The 20494-nt window shown below is 41.6% G+C and overlaps 1 protein-coding gene across 1 annotated transcript in view; it reads right to left on the bottom strand.

Annotated features, from left to right (window-relative positions):
* Nucleotides 1-1821: 1821 nt before the first annotated feature.
* Nucleotides 1822-20494, bottom strand: part of LOC127531896 (NACHT, LRR and PYD domains-containing protein 3-like) — a 78334-nt gene continuing 59661 nt past the window's right edge. Inside the window, exons 9-12 of the mRNA XM_051942285.1 lie at nt 3930-4103; nt 3455-3628; nt 2976-3022; nt 1822-2827 (exon numbers count right to left, since the gene is read on the bottom strand). Of these exons, the coding sequence (XP_051798245.1) occupies nt 2298-2827; nt 2976-3022; nt 3455-3628; nt 3930-4103 (925 nt within the window). The 3' untranslated portion in view covers nt 1822-2297. The remainder of the gene's footprint in view (nt 2828-2975; nt 3023-3454; nt 3629-3929; nt 4104-20494) is intronic.

The raw sequence follows: 20494 nt of genomic DNA on the forward strand, positions 1-20494 counted from the left end.
ATATTTCTATCAAATATGTTTATATCTATAAAATATACTGGACATTAATAAAAAAAATATCTGCATAGTGAAATCTATGAAGTCCATCTGCATTTATACATCATATTGATGTTTAAACAACGGAAACAGCAGCCCACATTCAGTCAAGTTAGCGGAATTACGGATCATTGTTTCCTGTTATCTCTTTCAAAATAAAAGCCGCGATTTGTTTGAATGGAAAAATTACATCATTTCAAAAATATGACTTTGAAAATGTAAATAAACTGTAATAAGTGTTAGTCAATCATTTAAACATTATACACATTTATTGCTCTGCCCACATGCTAAATCTTATTGTCAAGAAATCACTTTCTCAAACAACTGATCTGAAAACATGGTCACTTCAAGCACACTTCAAGTCAAGCTGCACAGCCAAAGAAAAGTTGTGTTCTATTCAAGTTCAGAGAAAAATTAGTTTGAAAGAAGTTAAAGTTCATAACTTTATATTGTTCATGTTTTACTTGGTCATTGTAATAATAAGAACAGATACAAATTAAAATATAGTATATTATAAATTTACAAGTTTTGTTTCTGAGTCTTTTCACGACTAAAACTATGTAGTTTTGTTCCAGTCTTTGTAGTTATTTATATTTGCTTTCATTGCTTATTTTAATGAAAAATAATTATAATGGCAACACAAATATCAGAACAAAAATAAAAACTTTAGTTTTACTGCTTTACAAAAGAAATTTGTTATATTTCCATTCTTGCCATGGAAGAGGATAAACCTTGTCCGAAGAAGAAAAAGCTGTGATGATTCAACATGGAAAATTAAATTCCACTTATCAACAAATAAGCAAACAAACATGAAGATCAAAATGTGTTATTAGTCATTTATTGAATAAAAAAGAAAGTTACAATAATTTAAAACCCACAGGTAGAGCAAATAAAATTGGAGAAAGATGTATTAAAAAACATTGATCTTGCGCAAGAAAAATCAACTACTGCAATGAAAATAAAAACCAAGTTAGACATTTATTACAGCACAAGATCTATTCAAAGAATTTAGACCATCAAAGGGTTAAAATACACCAAAATGTGAGGAAAACCTCCTTTAACGGCCAAGTATGACATTTATAGAATTGAATAGGCTGAAAATGTTTAATTTACAGAGTTGAATGTAATCTGTATAGTCCTGGTGGGTTTAAATTCTCCAAGCATCATATCGATGCTGAAAACCATTTTTTATCCAGAGAAAGTGAGGGCTATAGGAGCTTTTAATGGAAAAAATAAATCTGTTCAGAATTTGTTGATGAACAGCAAATTCAGAATCTTATATAAAACTTATGAAAAAAAACAAAAAAAAACACTTATTTTTTCTAAAATAGAAAAATGGATGTATCAATAAGACAACACACCATGCAACAAATCACAGAAGACCACAGAATACTTTGGAAAGAAGGATATAGATGAACAAGACGACATGGTCATCAATATCCCCCGCCACATGTGATGACTATGAGTCTATATTCAAAATAGTGATCAAGGGCCATAACTCTGTTAAATATTATCGCACAGGTCTCATTTTCAAACTTGATCAAGGTGTCCATGGTGTGAAGCTACACACTAAATTTCGTAATCCCAGCTGTAATAGTGTCCGAGAAAAGCTGTCCCCTTCATCTCGGACGGACGGACGGATGGACGGACGCACGGACGGAAGCACGGACGGACGGAGGCCAAACCTATATCCCCCTTTTCCACTTCGTGGAGGCGGGGGATAATAAACAGCTGATATAATGTATGTTTGTAATGAAGAACTCAGAGTCAGAATTTTTAGCCACAGACCTTTATTCTTCTCCATCACACACAAGAAGGAAGTTCTCATTTCATCACTACAACAGGACTGAAACACTCACATCAGCATCAAGTCTGGCTGAACAAAAACATGATTTTCACTGTAAAATATTGTGTGAAAGTCTGTCAGCAGTTTATAGATTCACTGCTTCCTGTCTCATTTCACACTTTGTGCAGCTCAAATGCTTTTATTTCAAGTGAGCGTCAGAGAAACACCACATCTTGATTTTTACTGAACATTTGACTGGAAAAAGACACAAACACCACATTTGGCTCCTGGAATAATCACAACTTCCATCTCTGAAGAAGAACAAGTTTACAAGGAATCATTTAGAAGGATTTTACAAAGAAACACATTTAATCCATGAATGTGAAAACATGTTTCAGAGGGACAGAGTCATGGAGAGACTCAACTATCTGTTCAACACTGTTCCTCTACCAGGAGGAGACTCTGGAGACTCAACTCAGCACAGAAATACTGAGGAACCAGGCCTGGACAAGAAGAACCCAAATCCAGGATAGAGAGGTTGAGTGAATGTGGTGTTGAAGGTGTGGAGGTGGATCAGAGAGTCAGAGGAGACTCTGTAGAAGGACAGAGTTCCAGCATCAACGTCCACATAAACTGAAACTCTGTGAGAGTCTGAGGAGGACCTGATGGAAGTTTGACTGTTATTGTGTCTGACAGAGTAACCATCATCAGAACAGATCAGACTCCAGGACTGATCGTTACGTCCAAACCTACAGTCATCACCGAATCCTTTCCTTCTGATTTCTCTGTAACTCACTGATATTTCAGCATCTCCTCTCCACTCCACCTCCCAGTAACAGCGACCAGTCAGACCAGTTTCACACAGCAGCTGAGGCCTGTAGTCAAACCTGTCTGGATGATCAGGATACGACTGATACTCCTCCACACGTGTCACCTTCCTGTCGTTGTCAGACAGTTGGAGGTATCTGTGCACTGTGTTTGTGTCGACTGTGAGTTGACAGGAATCTGATGGAGAGAACAAACACAACACAGCTGCAGTTATTGATGGATCATGTGATCAGTATTAAACCTTTGATGATGACCTCAGAGATGTGACACTGAAGATGCTTGAATGTGCTGCTTTGTTTCCATCAATCCATTAAAACACACTTACACTTCCTCAGACCTGGTGTCAACCATCGGACTCCAGCAGGCGTCACCCTGAAAGGAGGAGGACGGTCAGAGCAGCAGCGACTCTTTCAGCAGCACACATGGACGTTACATGGCTCTCACACTGTTCCACTGATAAAGGACCAGTCCAACATGGAGACACAGACACCTGAATGCAGCATCTCTAAAGTCCTGTCCTGTGCTCGTCACGTTCCAGCTCAGTTTACACTCAGTCAGCTTTACTCATTGATGCTTTCTCTGTTCATGGAGCTGGGCTAACAGTTCACCCTGCTTTCTGTCTTTGAGCTAAGCTAGGCTAACAAGTTCCCCTTCCCTTCAGTCATGGTGTGTAGCTGAGCTAACAGTGTTCATCTGCTTCCTGTGTTTGTTGTGAGCTACGCTAATAGTTTCTTGAGTGCATCTGTCTGTCTATACCTGAGAGTGTCTCTCTTTCTGTACCCGAGAGTGTCTGTCTGTCTGTACCTGAGAGTTTCCAGTCTACAGTGTGGATCCTCCACTTTCGCTCTCAGCATCTTCTCTCCTGAGTCTCCTGGATGGTTGTAGCTCAGGTCCAGCTCTCTCAGATTTGAGGTCTTCAAGCTCAGAGCTGAGGCCAGAGAAGCACAGCCTTCCTCTGTGACCAGACAGCCTGACAGCCTGCACACACAAAACAACACAAACCTGACGGACAACACTTGGCTGGATGTATCTCACTCTCTTTTGTTATTTGTCTTTCAGATACATTTTGCTGCACATTTCACGCATCTCAAGCAAATTAACAATCTCATCAATGTGGGATTAGTGGGATTTAATCATGTAAAAAATAAACCCTGACAAAGTCCTGCACAAGTTCAGTAAAAGTTCATTTGATGAATCCCATCAACAGAAATTATTCTACTCAGGTTATCTGTTTATCCACTGATAGAAATCACATCAGTTTCAAAGTGTGAGTCCTGACCTGAGAGCTTCCAGTTTACAGTGTGGACTCTTCAGTCCAGCAGAAAGTCTCTCCACTCCTGAATCCTGCAGGTTGTTGTTCGTCAGGTCCAGCTCTGTCACACTGGAGGACTGGGAGCTGAGGACTGAGGACAGAGCTCCACAGCTTCTCTCTGACAGATTACAGCCACTCAGTCTGAAGAGACAAAAAGCACATTATACTCATAAAACAGCAGCAAAATGAAAAAGGATCTTCAGTCTCCAACTACTTACATAACTTTCTTGGAGGATTTGACCACTGGCAGCAGCCTCAGAAGAACCTCCTCTGAAGCAGAGTATTTCTTCAGGTCAAACACGTCCAGATCTTCTCCTGATGAGAGTAAGATGAAGACCAGAGCTGACCACTGAGTAGGAGACAGTTCATCTGTGGACAGACTTCCTGATCTCAGTGACTGTTGGATCTCCTCCACTAGAGAAACATCGTTCAGTTCATTCAGACAGTGGAACAGATTGATGCTTCTCTCTACAGACACATTCTCACTTATCTTCTCCTTGATGTACTCCACTGTTTTCTGATTGGTCTGTGAGCTACTTCCTGTCTGTGTCAGCAGGCCTCGTAGGAGATTCTGATTGGTCGGCAGTGACAGACCCAGGAGGAAGCGCAGGAACAAGTCCAGGTGTCCGTTTGGACTCTGTAAGGCCTCATCCACAGCTCTCTGGTAAAAACTTGTTGGATCAGGCTTGTTGGAGGTTGTTTGTTGTTCTTCTTCCAGCAGGTTGATTCCAGAGTTCATGAAGGTCTGATGGACACGAAGAGCAGCCAGAAACTCCTGAACACTCAGATGGACGAAGCAGAACACCTTGTCCTGGTACAGTCCTCTCTCCTCTTTAAAGATCTGTGTGAACACTCCTGAGTACACTGAGGCTGCTTCCAGATCGATGCCACACTCTGTCAGGTCGGACTCATAGAAGATCAGGTTTCCTCTCTGCAGCTGATTAAAAGCCAGTTTTCCCAGAGACTCAATCATCCTCCTGCTGTCTGGACTCCAGTGTGGATCTGTCTCAGCTCCTCCATCATACTTGACCTTCTTGACTTTGGCCTGAACCACCAGATGGTGGATGAACATCTCAGTCAGGGTTCTGGGCAGATCTCCTCCCTCTCTGGATCTCAGCAGCTCCTCCAGAACTGTAGCAGTGATCCAGCAGAACACTGGGATGTGGCACATGATGTGGAGGCTTCGTGACTTCTTCATGTGGGAGATCATGCTGCTGGCCTGCTTCCCATCTCTGAATCTCTTCCTGAAGTACTTCTCCTTCTGTGGGTCAGTGAACCCTCTGACCTCCGTCACCATGTCCACACAGTCAGGAGGGATCTGATTGGCTGCTGCAGGTCGTGTGGTTATCCAGAGGCGAGCAGAGGGAAGCAGATTCCCCCTGATCAGGTTTGTTAGCAGCACATCCACTGAGGTGGACTCTCTAACATCAGTCAGGATCTGATTGTTGTGGAAGTCCAGAGGAAGGCGACACTCATCCAGACCGTCAAAGATCAACACAACCTGGAAGTCTTCAAACCTGCAAATTCCTGCTGCTTTGGTTTCACTGAAGAAGTGACGAACAAGTTCCACCAAGCTGAACTTTCTCTCTTTCAGCACATTCAGCTCTCTGAAAGTCAATGGAAACATGAAGTGGATGTCCTGGTTGCTTTTGTCTTCAGCCCAGTCCAGAGTTAACTTCTGTGTTAACACTGTTTTCCCGATACCAGCCACTCCCAGTGTCATCACTGTTCTGATTGCTTTGTCTGTTCCAGATGACTCTTTAAAGATGTCTTCTGCTCTGATGATTGTTTCTGCTGTGTCTGCTTTCCTGGATGCTGTTTCAATCTGTCTGACCTCATGTTCCTCATTGACCTCTGCAGTCCCTCCCTCTGTGATGTACAGCTCTGTGTAGATCTCATTCAGGAGGGTCGGCTGTCCTGCTTTAGCGATGCCCTCAAACACTCTCTGGAACTTCTTCTTCAGAGAAGATTTAAGTTCACGTCCACAAACTGCAGGAAGTTCTGAATGAAAACACAAGAAAGAAAGAGTGAAGTAGAAGTAACCTGGATATTAAAGCACCAAAGTAGCAATAAAGTGAAGGTGACAGTTTGTCCCCCTAAAGACTGATTGTGTGAAGATATTCTGAGACTTCAATAAATGTTCTGTTGATCAACAGCTTCAGTCTTTACACAAATCCTCTTACTGCTCTGCAGACAGTCAGCCAGCTTCTCCTGCTTCATCCTCCTCAGGAACAACACTGTGATCTGCTGAAACATCTCTCTGCTGCTCCTCTGCTCTTCATCATCACCCTCCAACTCCTCCTCATCCTCCCTCTGACTCTCTGAGCATTCTGGGTAATCTGGATTCACAACCTTCTGCATCTTCTTCAGCTCCTTCTTCACAAAAGTCACCATGTTGTCCTCCAGTAGCTGGAACAGAGAAATGTGTCAATGAGTCCATCAGAGTCAAATCATGGAGCCAAACATCAGATCCATGTTGGACACACTGACAGTCCACTGGTCTACAAAGAGCAGCATGGAGACACCTGAACACAACAGATGGAGAACAACTTGTTGTCCATGAACTCACCATGAATATGGAGTCCAGGTGATGCTGCTGGACAGACTGAGCTCTGGGAACCTCTGAGTTCTGCTGCTCCACTCTATGGATCAACATCAACAGGTATCACACAGAGACAAACACATGCTGAAGGTCCATGATGTTCATGATAGATTCCAATATTAGTCGGTTTTCCACTGCAGGAACTTTCTCTTCATTTTGGCTCATCATCAATATTTGTTGTAACCACTGGAACTGTCCCTGTAGAATCTCTTTCAGGACAGTTTCTAGGAGTTCAAAGATCCTACTCCAGAGTTGGAACTTCTGAGAGAACCTGGAAAACTGCTCTGTAGGTCTTGATGCTGACTGGTTAACTCAGAGAGGACAACAAGAACCATTTGTTTGTCCTCTCCATCCTCGTCCAGCATCAGTCGTCTCCATTAACAATGTAAAATTCACCCTATAGGCCAACATGTACCGTAAAATGGGGCTATAAGGGACAGCGGGGTCATAAGGGACATTTTTCCAGAAAATGTTTTAAATGTAATTCTGCAGTTTTTTACCTAGATTTCTTTAAGAATTCATGGATAATTGATAAAATCAACACAAAACCGCATCCTGCTCAACATAAAAACCGCAGAATTACATTTAAAACATTTTCCGGAAAAATGTCCCTTATTACCCCGCTGTCCCTTATAGCCCCATTTTACGGTAAGCCAACATAGCAGCCAACATGTAAGCCAGACATAGAGGCTAACATGCGGGCTAACATGGGTTATATGATCACAGAACTGGAGTTTTGTCCAGTAAAGACAATTTCTTGATATTTTAGTGAACTCAGAGTTCTTGCTGTGATCCACCTGGTTCTGTTTTTAATGTCTCTGTGGATGATGTTCACGTTATAAGCATCACTTCTTCTCAACATTTGTTCTGTTTGATGAGGAGCCAATCTGTTATCAAACTTGTTCTGAACATCTTACCTCTCTGCAGCAGGACCTGGTTCTCCTGTAAAATTAAAAGGAAGGGGCATACACCAGTCACTCTTGAAGGACACACAGCTGGATGCAGGTCCAGGTCCAGAGGACTCTGGTCTCTGATGGATTCTGGTAGATAAAGAGGAAGATCACCAGGAAGGAGAATTACCTTTAAATTCTCTTAGAAACCATGGTGTCAGGATCTGTGCTCCTCCTTTCCCTCTCTAACCTTCTCTGAGAACTTCTTCCTAATCAGCAGCACCTGAGCAGAGGCTGCTTCTCCTGCCTCCAATCAACTCTCCTCTCAATCAAACTCCGGCTCAGACTTCACTCTCTGCCAGACTGTCAGCCTTGACACATCCCTCCACCGGTTTCCCTGCATTGACCTCATTCATTCCTGATTCAATGTGTTCTTGTGTTTCTGGTTAGTGTTCTCTTGTAGTCTTGTTCTGCTTGGTTCTGTTCAGCTTTAGTCTTTGCACTTCAGCTGGTTGTGTTTCGAGTTGTAGTTTTGTGTGTTTTGTGTTTCCTTTGTCTCCCTTTGAGTTTCATGTTTTGGTGTTTAGTTTCTGTTCACTTAGTCTTTAGTTGGGTTTTGATTAGTTTCTTGTTCTCTGTAGCTCACTTTCCTGGCTTGTTTGGTTTACCTGATTGCATAGAGCTGTACACCTGGTTATTTTCACATCCTCTAAATAAACTCCTGCTTCACTTAGTCTCAGGTTTGCTTGTTCTCACTAGTGGATTCTCCCTCACCAAGAGAATCTGTGACACATGGAGGTCATAGCAGAGTTTCAGAGGGATTTAATGTTGGAATATATTTGGAACAACTGACAGAACATTTGACACAACAGTCGGTAGTTTAATGTCTTTGAAGAAGATGGAAGTTAAACATTAATGTTAAACTAAAGCTTTAATTAGTGATGAGGCCTTCGTGCTCATCAAGGTGGGATGGTAGTTCCAGAACTTTGCTTTTTCACCTTCATCGATCACTGATGGAACAAGTCAGTTTGTCTGAACTTTGTGGGTCAGAACATGATGTATTGTCTGTTTTATATTTATGCGGTGCTAGAAAACATGTTGCTGAGCCTCATGTGTAGAACACAGCATGTAAACCTCATTTAAATATATCTAGTTGTCTCCTAGCTGGATAGTGGAATAGTGGTTAGCACTTTCGCCTTGCAGCAAGAAGATCCCCGGTTCAAATCCTGGGGTGGGCCTGGGATCTTTCTGCATGGAGTTTGCATGTTCTCCCTGTGCATGCGTGGGTTTTCTCCGGGTACTCCGGCTTCCTCCCACAGTCCAAAAATACGCTGAGGTTAACTGACTATTCTAAATTGCCCGTAGGTGTGAATGTGAGTGTGATTGTTTGTCTGTATATGTAGCCCTGGGACAGACTGGTGACCTGTCCAGGGTGTCCACTGCCTTCGCCCGAGTCAGCTGGGATAGGCTCCAGCACCCCCCATGACCCTAGTGAGGATAAAGCGGTGTATAGAGAATGGATGGATGAATAGTTGTCTCCTAAGGCTGACTTTCTGTGTCCAGTAGGTGGTGCTTTGACTAGAACTCAGAGCTGAATTGTAGATGTCCTTCAATAAAATTACAATTCTGTTAAGGTTGCATCAAAGAGCTCTTGAGACGACACCGACCATATCTTAAATTGCTTCAATTAGTTCCCTATGGGGCTGCACAGTGATGTAGTGGTTAGCACTTTTGCCTTGCAGCAAGAAGGTAACCTTGCCAGCAAGTTGATTTCTCGCGATATTTGTGAGTTCACAAATCTCTCAAGAAACCATCTTGCTCCGCTCCCGCCTTCACTGTTCATACAGCACCAAGTTGGTTTGCACCAATCACGCAGCGGTATTCGTATGTGGGGCGGGATAATGTGTGGGATATCCGGGTGTGATGACAACACCAAGCGCCAGTAGATCAAAGCAAACATGGCAACGGAGGACAACGATCGCAGTGTTTCCCCCGGGTTGAAATGGCTGTAAGGATGTGGGGTGTAGGCAAGGGCCGGGGGGGGGGGGGCGTGGTTTGTTCCGGGCAGACGAGCGGCGGCAGGTGTTAGCCGACCAGCTAGCGGGGGAGACCGGGGGAGAGCAGCCGGCGGACCCGCACAGTTAAAAATGACAGCTCCGGTGGCTTGGTGCTTTCTGTTTGTTTTTTTTTTGGGTGCGGACCAGTGAGGCGGCAATTTAGGCAAAATTGTAGTGAGGCGGTGGCCTATACCAGCGAGGCGGCCCGCCTCGTCGGTCATATAGGAGGGGAAACACTGCGATCGTGTAGATGCTGCTATTAAGTCAGTTTTACTTTGACCACACCATAGCACCTGCACGCAACCTGATGACAACATATTAAAGTTTGCCGCGATTGGCTAACAACAAACCTGTCAGAGGCGGGACATACTGTTGCATTGTCCAATCCGTGCCTCTTTCCTCCGAACGGATTTACATGGAGCGGTCCCAGATTGATATTGTGGAGTACTATCAAGTACTACACAATTATTAATCTGGCTATTGCCAGGTTAGCAAGAAGATCCCCGGTGGGCCTGGGATCTTTCTGCATGGAGTTTGCATGTTCTCCTTGTGCATGCGTGGGTTTTCTCCAGGTACTCCGGCTTCCTCCCACAGTCCAAATATGCTGAGGTTAATTGATTATTCTAAATTGCCCGTAGGTGTGAATGTGATTGTTCATCTGTATATGTGGCCCTGTGGTGGCTGGCGACCTGCCCAGAGTGTCCCCTGCCTTCGCCCGAGTCAGCTGAGATAGGCTCCAGCACCCCCCGCGACTCTAGTGAGGATGGGGTGGTGTATAGAGAATGGATGGATGGATAGTTCCCTATATTGAGGCACTATTGAGCCACACTGCCACGCAGACACCAAAGAACCATAAAAAATAAAGAGTTCCAGCAGTACAGAGGCATGTAGAAACTTTCAGGAGCAGAACAGCAAGAATATTAATATTAATAATAACAGTAACATGTATGAGAGGACATTAAGCTCTGCTCACATGAGATGAAAACTAATCTAGATTTAAGAAAAAACCTGACAACAGATTTCTGGAAAATCAGTAAAGAGATAATTTAACCTTTGGTCAAAAGTTTATGTTCTGAACATCTTACCCCTCTGCAGCAGGTTCTTGTTCTCCTTTAAATTTCACAGGAAGTTCCTTAGATCGGTCGCTCTTGAAGGACACGCAGCTGGATGCAGGTCCAGGTCCAGGTGGATTCCTGTCAATAATGATGCAGCAGTGATGTGATGCTGAGCTCTGACATGCAGCAGAGTCCTGGACAGTTAGAGATGGTGGTCTCACCTCTGAGCTTTGCTCTGGTTCTCCTGTTCCCCACACAGAGAGCTTTTAGAGGGAGGGACTCCCTCCTCTCTGTCCTCACACTCATCCATGCTGCTCAACTCACAGCAGCTCACACACACTTTCTACCTTCACCTGCACAGGAAACAAATATCATTGATCCACTCAAATCCTTCTGTAAATGTCAGCTGCTGCACTTCTACTATTAGTCCAGCAGATGGAGTCGTGGAGCTGCAGAGACTCACCCACAAACCCAAAGTCAGAAAGACAAAAAAAACCAAACATCAGCAGCTCATCAAACTGACTCAAGTCCATCAATAATCTAATAGAAATATTGACTGACTGCAGCCAATCAATAACCTAATAATCATATTGATCCATGTTTAAACAGCAGTAATCCAAAGTTTGTGCTGAAACAAGAAGTGAACATGTAGAAACATCAAACAGCAACATTACTGAAGTTAAAGCAGCAAACAAAGCAAACTTACACTTTATTCAAAGCACTGAAGAAGAAGAAGAAAGTTTCCAGTCAACTCCTGGACGCTCAGACAGGTGATCTGTTTACTGGAACCAGTCAGGACTCCACCTATGAGGAAGCAGCAGACAGACTTTCACAATAAGAGCACATTTTACAGGCTGATTCCCACTCATTTCTTGTGATGGACTATTTCAACATTCAACCTTTTTCATGTTAAAGACCAGCAAATGGACTGAGTCTAATTAAAACCTGACTGAAGGAGCAGCAGAGTCACAAACTGCAGCTTCTGATCAACACACTGCTTCCTCCAGCAGCCACAAACTGACCGTCCACCCACTTTCACTCTGATGTCTAACCACTGATTCAGGATCTGGAATGTTGGACAAGCAGATGGAATTAGTTCTGATAATATGAAGGAAAACTAAGGAGTCATTTAAAGTTTCATCTCTGAACCTCAAACTTCCAGTCACAGCAGGTTTTATGTTTGAAAACTACGTTTATGAGACAAACAGACAAAACTCCAGCAGTTGCTCAAAGTGAGAGACAAAACTATTAAAATGAGACAAATGTACAGAAATAAAGCTGAAAATGACAAAAAAAAAAAACCTGACCCTTTGAGTCTCAGATTCCACCTTCTCTTGGACCTTTCTTGTTCGTGGCATTTCTTATCAAGTCAGGACTCTCTGGGATTCAATCTGGGGGAAAAGTCATGTTGTTGATCCACCACTAGATGGCAGCAGAGACTCAGACACAAAACTCTGTCACTGCAACCCATCAATAATTAATAATAATACTGATACAGTGTCAACCAATCAACGAATCATATTTTGTTCATTTTATTCATATTTGTGGTAGTTTTGAGTTTAAAGCAAACAGTCAGACGCAGCACAATGTTGGTAAAGCCTCCACATCACTGACTCTAGAAACAAAGGCAGAAAGAGAGAAATCCTCTCGGCTCAGATGCTCAGAAGGCATTCCACTCTGTTGGCTGGAATTTCTCTACCAAGTAACAGCTGGATTTGTGTTCACTAGTAAATTTATACAACACATTAAAACAATACACTCATCTCCCACCACCAGGATCTAAATAAAGGGGAATCTGTCCAACTCTAGAGCCCTGCAAAGAGGATGCAGACAGGGCTGCTACTTAGTCCTGCCCTCTTTAACTCTTTAGAGAACCTCTGGACCAAACCATCACACAGGAAATGTTATTTTATTGAAGCCAGCCTGAGGAACACCTGAGCAATAATCCTGCTGTCTGATCAGCATCTGGATCTGCCACACCTGTGAGGAGGATGGATTATCTGGACAGAGGAGAAGTTCTCACTGACACAGATTTAGACACATCTATGAACAATATTGGAGGGAAACAGAGCTTTAGCGTTCATGGAAAAAGTCTGAGATCTTTGAGTTCAGCTCATGAAAAATGGGAGAAAGAATAAAAGTGTTGAGTTTCTCTTTTTGTTCAGAGTAAAATGGAGGCTGAACCATGAATCAGCTCTGAAGTCTGGACTACCAAGCAGGATCTGAGTTTATGGAGGAACTTCAGCTTTACTGTCCACTCATATTGTTTTCTGAACAATATCTGCCACAAGAATGTCCTTCAGGTTAATGATCTTCTATCTGGTCCAGGATCAGAGCCTCATATCAGGGTTTATTGTTTTATACTGATCCTGTTCAGAGTCCAGACCAAACCCTGACTTCTACTGAACAGCTCATTACTGCAGTAAATGTCTCTCATGGACTCCACATACATTTCATTCAGATCCAGATGCTGGTTAGACAGCAGGATTATTGCTCAGGTGTGCCTCAGGCTGGCCACAATAAAAGGACTCTCTGAAATGTGCACTTGAACTGTACTGGGGGGTCAGAAAACCAGTCAGGATCTGGTGGGACCATTTTCCTCCCAGTGCAACACATCTTCTTGGCATAGATCTGATCAGTGATCAGCTGATTGTGTAAAAGCTGGTGTAGTGGGGGGGGGGGGGCAGCGACAGCCTGAAACGAACCAAAAACACCATGAAGTGGTCGGGACACCACGTCTTACCAAGTCTGTTTGTTTTATTTTTAGTCAAAATGTCTCATCCCGCTTGATTTAAGATACATTCACTGAACAATTGACGTTTGAGCAGATAGAGGGACTTGTTTTAAGACAATGCATCTGAAATATCTTGTTAAGTCAAACAATCTTGAAATTATCTTGTTTTTAGATGGATTTTACAAGAAAATTCAAAATAAGTTTAACCCTCGTGTCGTCCTGCATTTTAAAGTTTGAAAATGTGGGAAAAAAAATATTTTCACAGTGAAACTTCTAATGTCCACATTTTCGGGAAATTTTTGAACATTTTTTTTTGCAAATGTTTTTGAAGAACATCCCCCCCCACCCCCCAAAAAAACAAAACAAAACAAAAAAACAAACAAAATCCGTCGGAATTTGCTGGATTTTGGTTAATTTTTTTTTAAAGAATGTTCTTCAAGAAAATATTCAAAGTTTTACTGATGTAATCACTTTAGATATTTTTAGAATTCTTTTGGAAGATTTTTATTTATTTTTAAAAAAAAATATTTACAAAAAATTTCTTGTCAAATTTGGGGGATTTTGTAAAATAAAATTTTGAGGGAAACTTTTAAGGAATTCTTAGAGTTTTCTTCCTGAAGGTTTTGCAAATTTTTCAGAAATCTGGGGAATTTTTTTGCTGATTTTTGGGATTTTTTTCAGACAAGGAAATAATATATTTTGGTGCCGTAAATGAGGACATCAGGAGGGTTAAAACATCTCAAATTAGGAGGTGACATGAAAGCAAGCAAAAATCTATTTTTGAGTGAAAAACTGCTTTTTTTTTTTGCATATCTGGCTTGAAGACACCTAAGCTTGACAGTCCTGGTAAAAAAGAGCTTCAAATAAGTTTTCCAGCTAATCTTAAGATCTCAGTATTCTAAATATTACATCTTATTTCCAGAAATCTTACCAAGCCATTTTTCATTTTTCACATTTGGCAGATTTTTTTTCACTTCTGTCAAGGTAAAAGTTCACTGAAATAAGTTTTTTGTTCTTATTTTGAAAGGGGCATTTTTTCCAGTGTATTCATTTACTTCCTCGGTATCTTCACCAGTTTCTACAATGTAGAAAATAATACAAATAAATAAAAAGCACTGAATGAGAAGGACAGTTAGAGTACTGATATACATGTACTCTGTGTGTAATAGGATACACTGCAAAGAAGGGTAGTCTAAGTATAAGATAAACACAAAATTTTAGAGTAAAATCACTCCCAATGAGTGAAATTATCTGTCCATGCAGCAAATAAATTTTACTTAAGAAATCTTGAAATAAGATTTTCATTTCTAGAAATAAGATCCCAGGTAAGAATCCAAAAGATTAATAACAAGGTAAAAATAATGATTTTCAGTTCAAAATACTTGAAATCAGACTTGATGTTGCCTAAAAATACTAAATATGAGCAAATAATTCTTTTTTAAATTTAATACTGTATTTTCTTATTTCTAGCAAAAAAAAGAAAAGAAAAACACGACTAATTTCAGTAAAGGTTACTCAGTACTAGTGCAGGATAACTACACTGTGTCTGGATAGAAGCTGGTTTATCTTGAAATAAACCTAAATCCAGATTAAAACTAAACCCAAAAACTTCTACAGATACATGAAGATTGTACAGCCTCACAGACTCCTGAAACCACAACCAGGACTGCATGTATGATCAGATCAACATGTGACCAGAATTACTCTCTCAAATATTGATTTCTACATGCAGTGCTAGCAAAGATTACTTGTTGCTTCTCAAAATATAAAGAACTGCTTGAATCATTTCAACATACATAAAATGTGTGTCATATTCTACATTTGCAGCTTTCTGAGACTGTGGGTTGAAGTTTCAGGACCTAATCCTGCCCAGGACACTGAGCTGAGAGATGCCAAAAGCTCATTGATCAAACATGGTACTACCCAGTCAGTTTACCGGCAGAGTTTCTGTTCAGACTAAATAGAACCTGGATGGAAACTGACCTGAAGAACCAGGATGAAGACGTGGTGATAACATGTGTTCTCTTCCTGTCTGTGTAGTAATAATGAATGGATCCAGATGTGATGTTACTCTTTAGTACAGCTCTGGAAATAAATATGTTGATGTTGGTCCAACGTCAGTGTTTGGAAGAATACTAATGTTACTAGGAGACTGTAAACCAGTTTTTACAGCTAAAAATGTTCTGAAAAGACTGTGGCATCAAACAGAGTCTCTGACAGTCATTTATCTTATTATGCAGTAAAATACCTCAGTTTAGGATTTACAGATGAAAGAAGAAATAAAGGACAAATAATCTTCAAACAAGATTAATAATTTGACAAATTCTGCTCTTGCAGAGTAAATTATTCTCAAAACAAGATCAAACATTTTTTTGGTAGTTAGGCAGATAAGACCGAAATTTGGGGTCGATAGTTCACTTTTTCAGGAAAGCACCAAATTTGGTACAGACATAGTATATGACCATACAATTGATTAAAGAGGAGTACCCCAAAAATCTAAGCTCCCTGGTGGCCGCCATCTTATATTCAAATATGGCCGCCTTGCTAAACCTATTTATGTAATATCTCCCTTAATACAGCAGATACAAAGTTACTTTCAAGATCTACCCCCATTGTTTAAAGGTTTGTGGATTCAATAAAGCCATTTATAACAGTGTTATAGATAACAGCCACCAGGGGGCTTAGATTTTTGGGGTACTCCTCTTAAATCAATTGTATGGTCGTATACTATGTCTGTACCAAATTTGGTGCTTTCCTGAAAAAGTGAACTATCATTTGACTTATCCGCCTAACTATGGCTAGATCTAAGATTATCAGTCTAGGTTAAAGAGTTAATTACTGCAGTGTAGATGTACTGTGTGTGTAGTAGGATACATGTACTCTGTGCAGCAGAATGTCCTTCAGGTTAATGATCTTCTATCTGGTCCAGGATCAGAGCCTCATATCAGGTTTTATAGTTTTATACTGAGCCTGTTCAGAGTCCAGACCAAACACTGACTGCTACTAAACAGATCATTACTGCACTAAATGTCTCTCATGGACTCCACATACATTTCATTCTTCAACTTTTCAACCAAACACAAACTTCTGTGAGGATTCTTCTCACATTTCTCCTGAGCTCTTCTCTTGGCTTTCTCTTCTCTATTTGATTATTTATCAGTGTTTTTACTCTGTTTCTGTCTTTTTAGACAGACACTTGTGATCAGCTGATTTCTACACAGCAGCAGCAGCAAACTGATACTGATTTCTATGAGACTTGATGCCAAATGGAGGCTGAAGCATGAAAACAGCTCTGAGGTCTGGACTACCAAGCAGGATCTGAGCTCATGGAGGAACTTCAGCTTTACTATGGTGTCCTTTTGTTTCCTCAACTAGAATTTCCTTCACCTTGAATCATTTTGTGTCTGAATCAAAGAGAATAAAGTTCCACTCACTCACCTTCTTCCCTCTGCAGCTCTCTGCTGTCTGGACCAGGTCTGAGAGAAAATCCTCCTCTGTGTCTGCAGGCTGCCGTCACTCTGAGACACAAAGAGCAAAGATCAGCTGCAGCACCTTTAGATGAAAGGTTGCTATGACTCCACCTGTCCACCAGATGTCACTGAAGCCTTGAAGCTTTGAATCTTATGGAAAGCCTCAGAGCTTCATGAGGTTCACCTGCCATCACTGCTGAATGTAAAAACACCAGGAGCTGAACTGAACCAGGAGCAGAACTAACTAACAAAATATGCGATAAAACTACCCCGAATATGAATAAAATGACCAAAAATATGGCTCAGAACTACCACAAATATGAATAAAATGAACAAAATATGAGATAAAACTACCACAAATATGTATAAAATGATCAAAATATGATTCGTTGATTGGTTGACACTGTATCAGTATTATTATTAATTATTGATGGGTTGCAGTGACAGAGTTTTGTGTCTGAGTCTCTGCTGCCATCTAGTGGTGGATCAACAACATGACTTTTCCCCCAGATTGAATCCCAGAGAGTCCTGACTAGTTAAGAAATGCCACGAACAAGAAAGGTCCAAGAGAAGGTGGAATCTGAGACTCAAAGGGCTGAAAGAAAAAGAAAAAGAAAAAGAAAACATGAGAGGAACGCTGATCTCTCTTCTCTCCAAAGTAATATAATATCCAACTGATAATATTTTAGTGGGGGGAGATTTGAATTGTGTTCCTGACCAATGGTTGGACAGACTCCCTACCAAATATGTGGACCACAAATACAATCAAACATCAAAACATTTGGCACAAATAACTCCCTAATTGACGTTTGGAGATATAATAATCCTAATTTCAGACAGTTTTCATGGATCAGGCCTAATGGAAGCTGTAAATCAAGAACAGATCTGTGGCTGATGACTCAAGAAATGTTCAAATCTGTCTGTCAGACTGAAATCTGTGCGGCTCCTACTACTGATCACTGTGTAATTACTGTTACATTAATGCCTGAAACAGGAAGAACATTTAGACAGAAATACTGGAAATTCAATGCTGACTTCTGAAAAGATGAGCAGAACCAGGCCCGGACTGGCAATCGGGAGAGGCGGGACTTTTCCCGGTGGCCTGCCTCCTTATTGGCCTGCCTGGACAGGCCAGCCACGGACTGGCAGGCCAATGAAAAAAAGTTGATCGGCTTTTTGGCAGACAGGCCAGAGACAGCGAGACAGCAGCGCTAGAAGCCGTACAGAGTACACGCCCACCCTCCTGTCACTCACACAAAGCAAGTGCTCTGAGCTCTAAATCAGAAGGATAGGGATTGGTCAAAGTGACATTTTTTTTAGAAGAAACGTGCCATGATTGGTTAGTTGCTTTATGGCCCGCCCCTTCATAGCCAGAACGGAGAAGCAGCACTGCAGAGCGGTGATATGAGAGTGAGGCCAGAGAGTGGAAGGAGTGAAGATTATGGAGCACCCTGAGAAAGCTGGCGGCAAAAAACGAGAAAAGACGAAGAGAAAAGGTGGACATGAGAGGGAGATGGAGAAGAAAAAAAGGTTGCTCGAGGAGGAAGGGGCAAAGTGTTATAAAATAACACAAGTTTCATCAACCCCCACCCAGGTCCAGCAGTGTACAGTTGAAAATAAATGATGCTGCTACTTCAAGTAAGTTTACAAACGGTCGGTTCTTCTCACAAATGCATCATCAGACTTCAAAGGCCAAAATATGATAAAAAATGTCTGGTCCAAATAAGCTCCACAGGTGTCAGGTGGGTTGCAGGAAGCCTGAAAACGTTTGAGACCCCCTCTTCATGTAGGATAGGCAGTTGACTTACAATTTCAGTTATAAAATGAACATTGGTGTTTGCATATACTATTAGCTATGACCAGCTGACATCTAAACGATTTGCTGACAAAATAATATATATTTTTTAATTCCACATGTTATATAAATAATATGAAAAGGAAAACACTGGAAAAATTGGTGAGGGTAGTGAAGAGATTACAGAAGAGAAAAGTACTGGACTGTATGGAGCTGTCGTTATGGTTGTGTTTAATAGACTTACTGTCTGTTTAGTAGTGTTGTAATTGCTATAACATAACTGTAAAAGGCATATTTTTGGAAGGAAAAAAACACAATTTTGGTGCATTATCCCACGTGACACAACCCTTGCGGTGGCGGAAGTGGCCTGACTGATTGGAAATCTCCCGGCCTGAATTTCTTTCCCAGTCCGGCCCTGAGCAGAACTGTAGTATGGAGAGAAAAATCTGATCTTCAGTTAACCCTCGTGTCGTCCTGAGGGTCAAATTGACCCATTTTTTTTAAGTTTGAAAATGTGGAGAAAAAATATATATTTCACATTGAAACTTCTGATGTTCACATTTTCAACATTTTTGGGAAATTTATGAACATTTTTTGTTGGGGGGAAAAAAAGAAATGTTAAAAAAACACATTTTTTAAGAAATTTCACTAAAAAAATCAAGTGAAATTCACTGGATTTTGGTTGATTTATTTTTGTGAATGCTCTTAAAGAAAATATTTAAAGTTTTACTGATATATATGTAATCCGTTCGATATTTTTAGGATTTTTTTGGAAGACTTTTACTCATTTTTTGACATTTGCAAGAATTTTTGCCAAATACCGGTATGGGGTATTTTTATTATTATTTTTTTTCTCTTTTTGGTCTGCATATCCGCTCACAAATGACACCAACCACCCATAGTGTCATTGCTTAAGCTTCATGCAATTTTTTTCTTCTTTGTGCCTGTGACCATCACCTGCCCTCATGGCAAATTAACCTGTCATGTTTATTTCAAGCTGTTTCCTACATTATGCCATTGAGGGCTGTGCACACCCAAGTGAAACATAAAACAAACACAGCACAGACAGAAAGGTGAGGCATAGACAGTGTTCTAAGAGAAAAGGTGGATTTTATTTGTTTGTGCTCTTTAATTCACACCTTGAAACCATTTACAAATCTAAGACCCTTCACAAACACCTACTATGACAAAGTCCCAACTGGATCAATCATGAAGATGTCAGGAGGCCACAAGAAGGATAGATAGAGCAGAGTGAGATCCACAGACACTAACCCAGCAACCTCCACTGACTCAGCAACCGGAGGAACAAACTCTATTGAGTTTTGGTAGGTGCCGGTGTGGTGGGTCTGGCATGCATGAAAACCTCCACCAAAAGGAGGGAGCTGTCTCCTCCAGCCCAAGGAGGTCCACACAGCCCCCCCCCCGCAGGAGCTACCGAGTGGAGAGCCAGCCCAGGAGCCCGGAGCGACCCCCCCCGACACAGCCAGAGCACTAAGGCCCGTGCAGCAGAACGGGCCATAGCGGACCCCTACGGCGCCCCACCAGCCCACAGCCCCACAGTCCCACAATGCACAATGCGGCATCGATGCAGCAACGTCACATAATCGATTAGCTGTGTTATTATTTTCTGCCCTGCCATGTTAATAAAGTTGTAAACTTTCAGTTACTTCCGGGGGCATTTCCAGAGCAACCTTACAATGACATGCGCAGTACGTTGTGCTACAGCTACAAGCAGCCGCGTCCCGCAGCAGTGCTAAAAATAGCAACACAACACCAGCACGAGAGATGGCTCAGGAGGAGTTGGTAGAAAACCGGGTGCTGAAAGACGCACCCCAAACTTTTAAAGCGGACATCTGGCAACATTTCGGATTCTACGAAGTTGATGGGAAACTGGACAAGACTCACGCGGTGTGTAAAACATGCCACGCT

The sequence above is a fragment of the Acanthochromis polyacanthus genome, chromosome 22 (assembly GCF_021347895.1).
Source record: "Acanthochromis polyacanthus isolate Apoly-LR-REF ecotype Palm Island chromosome 22, KAUST_Apoly_ChrSc, whole genome shotgun sequence".
In the NCBI taxonomy this organism is placed as follows: Eukaryota; Metazoa; Chordata; class Actinopteri; family Pomacentridae; genus Acanthochromis; species Acanthochromis polyacanthus.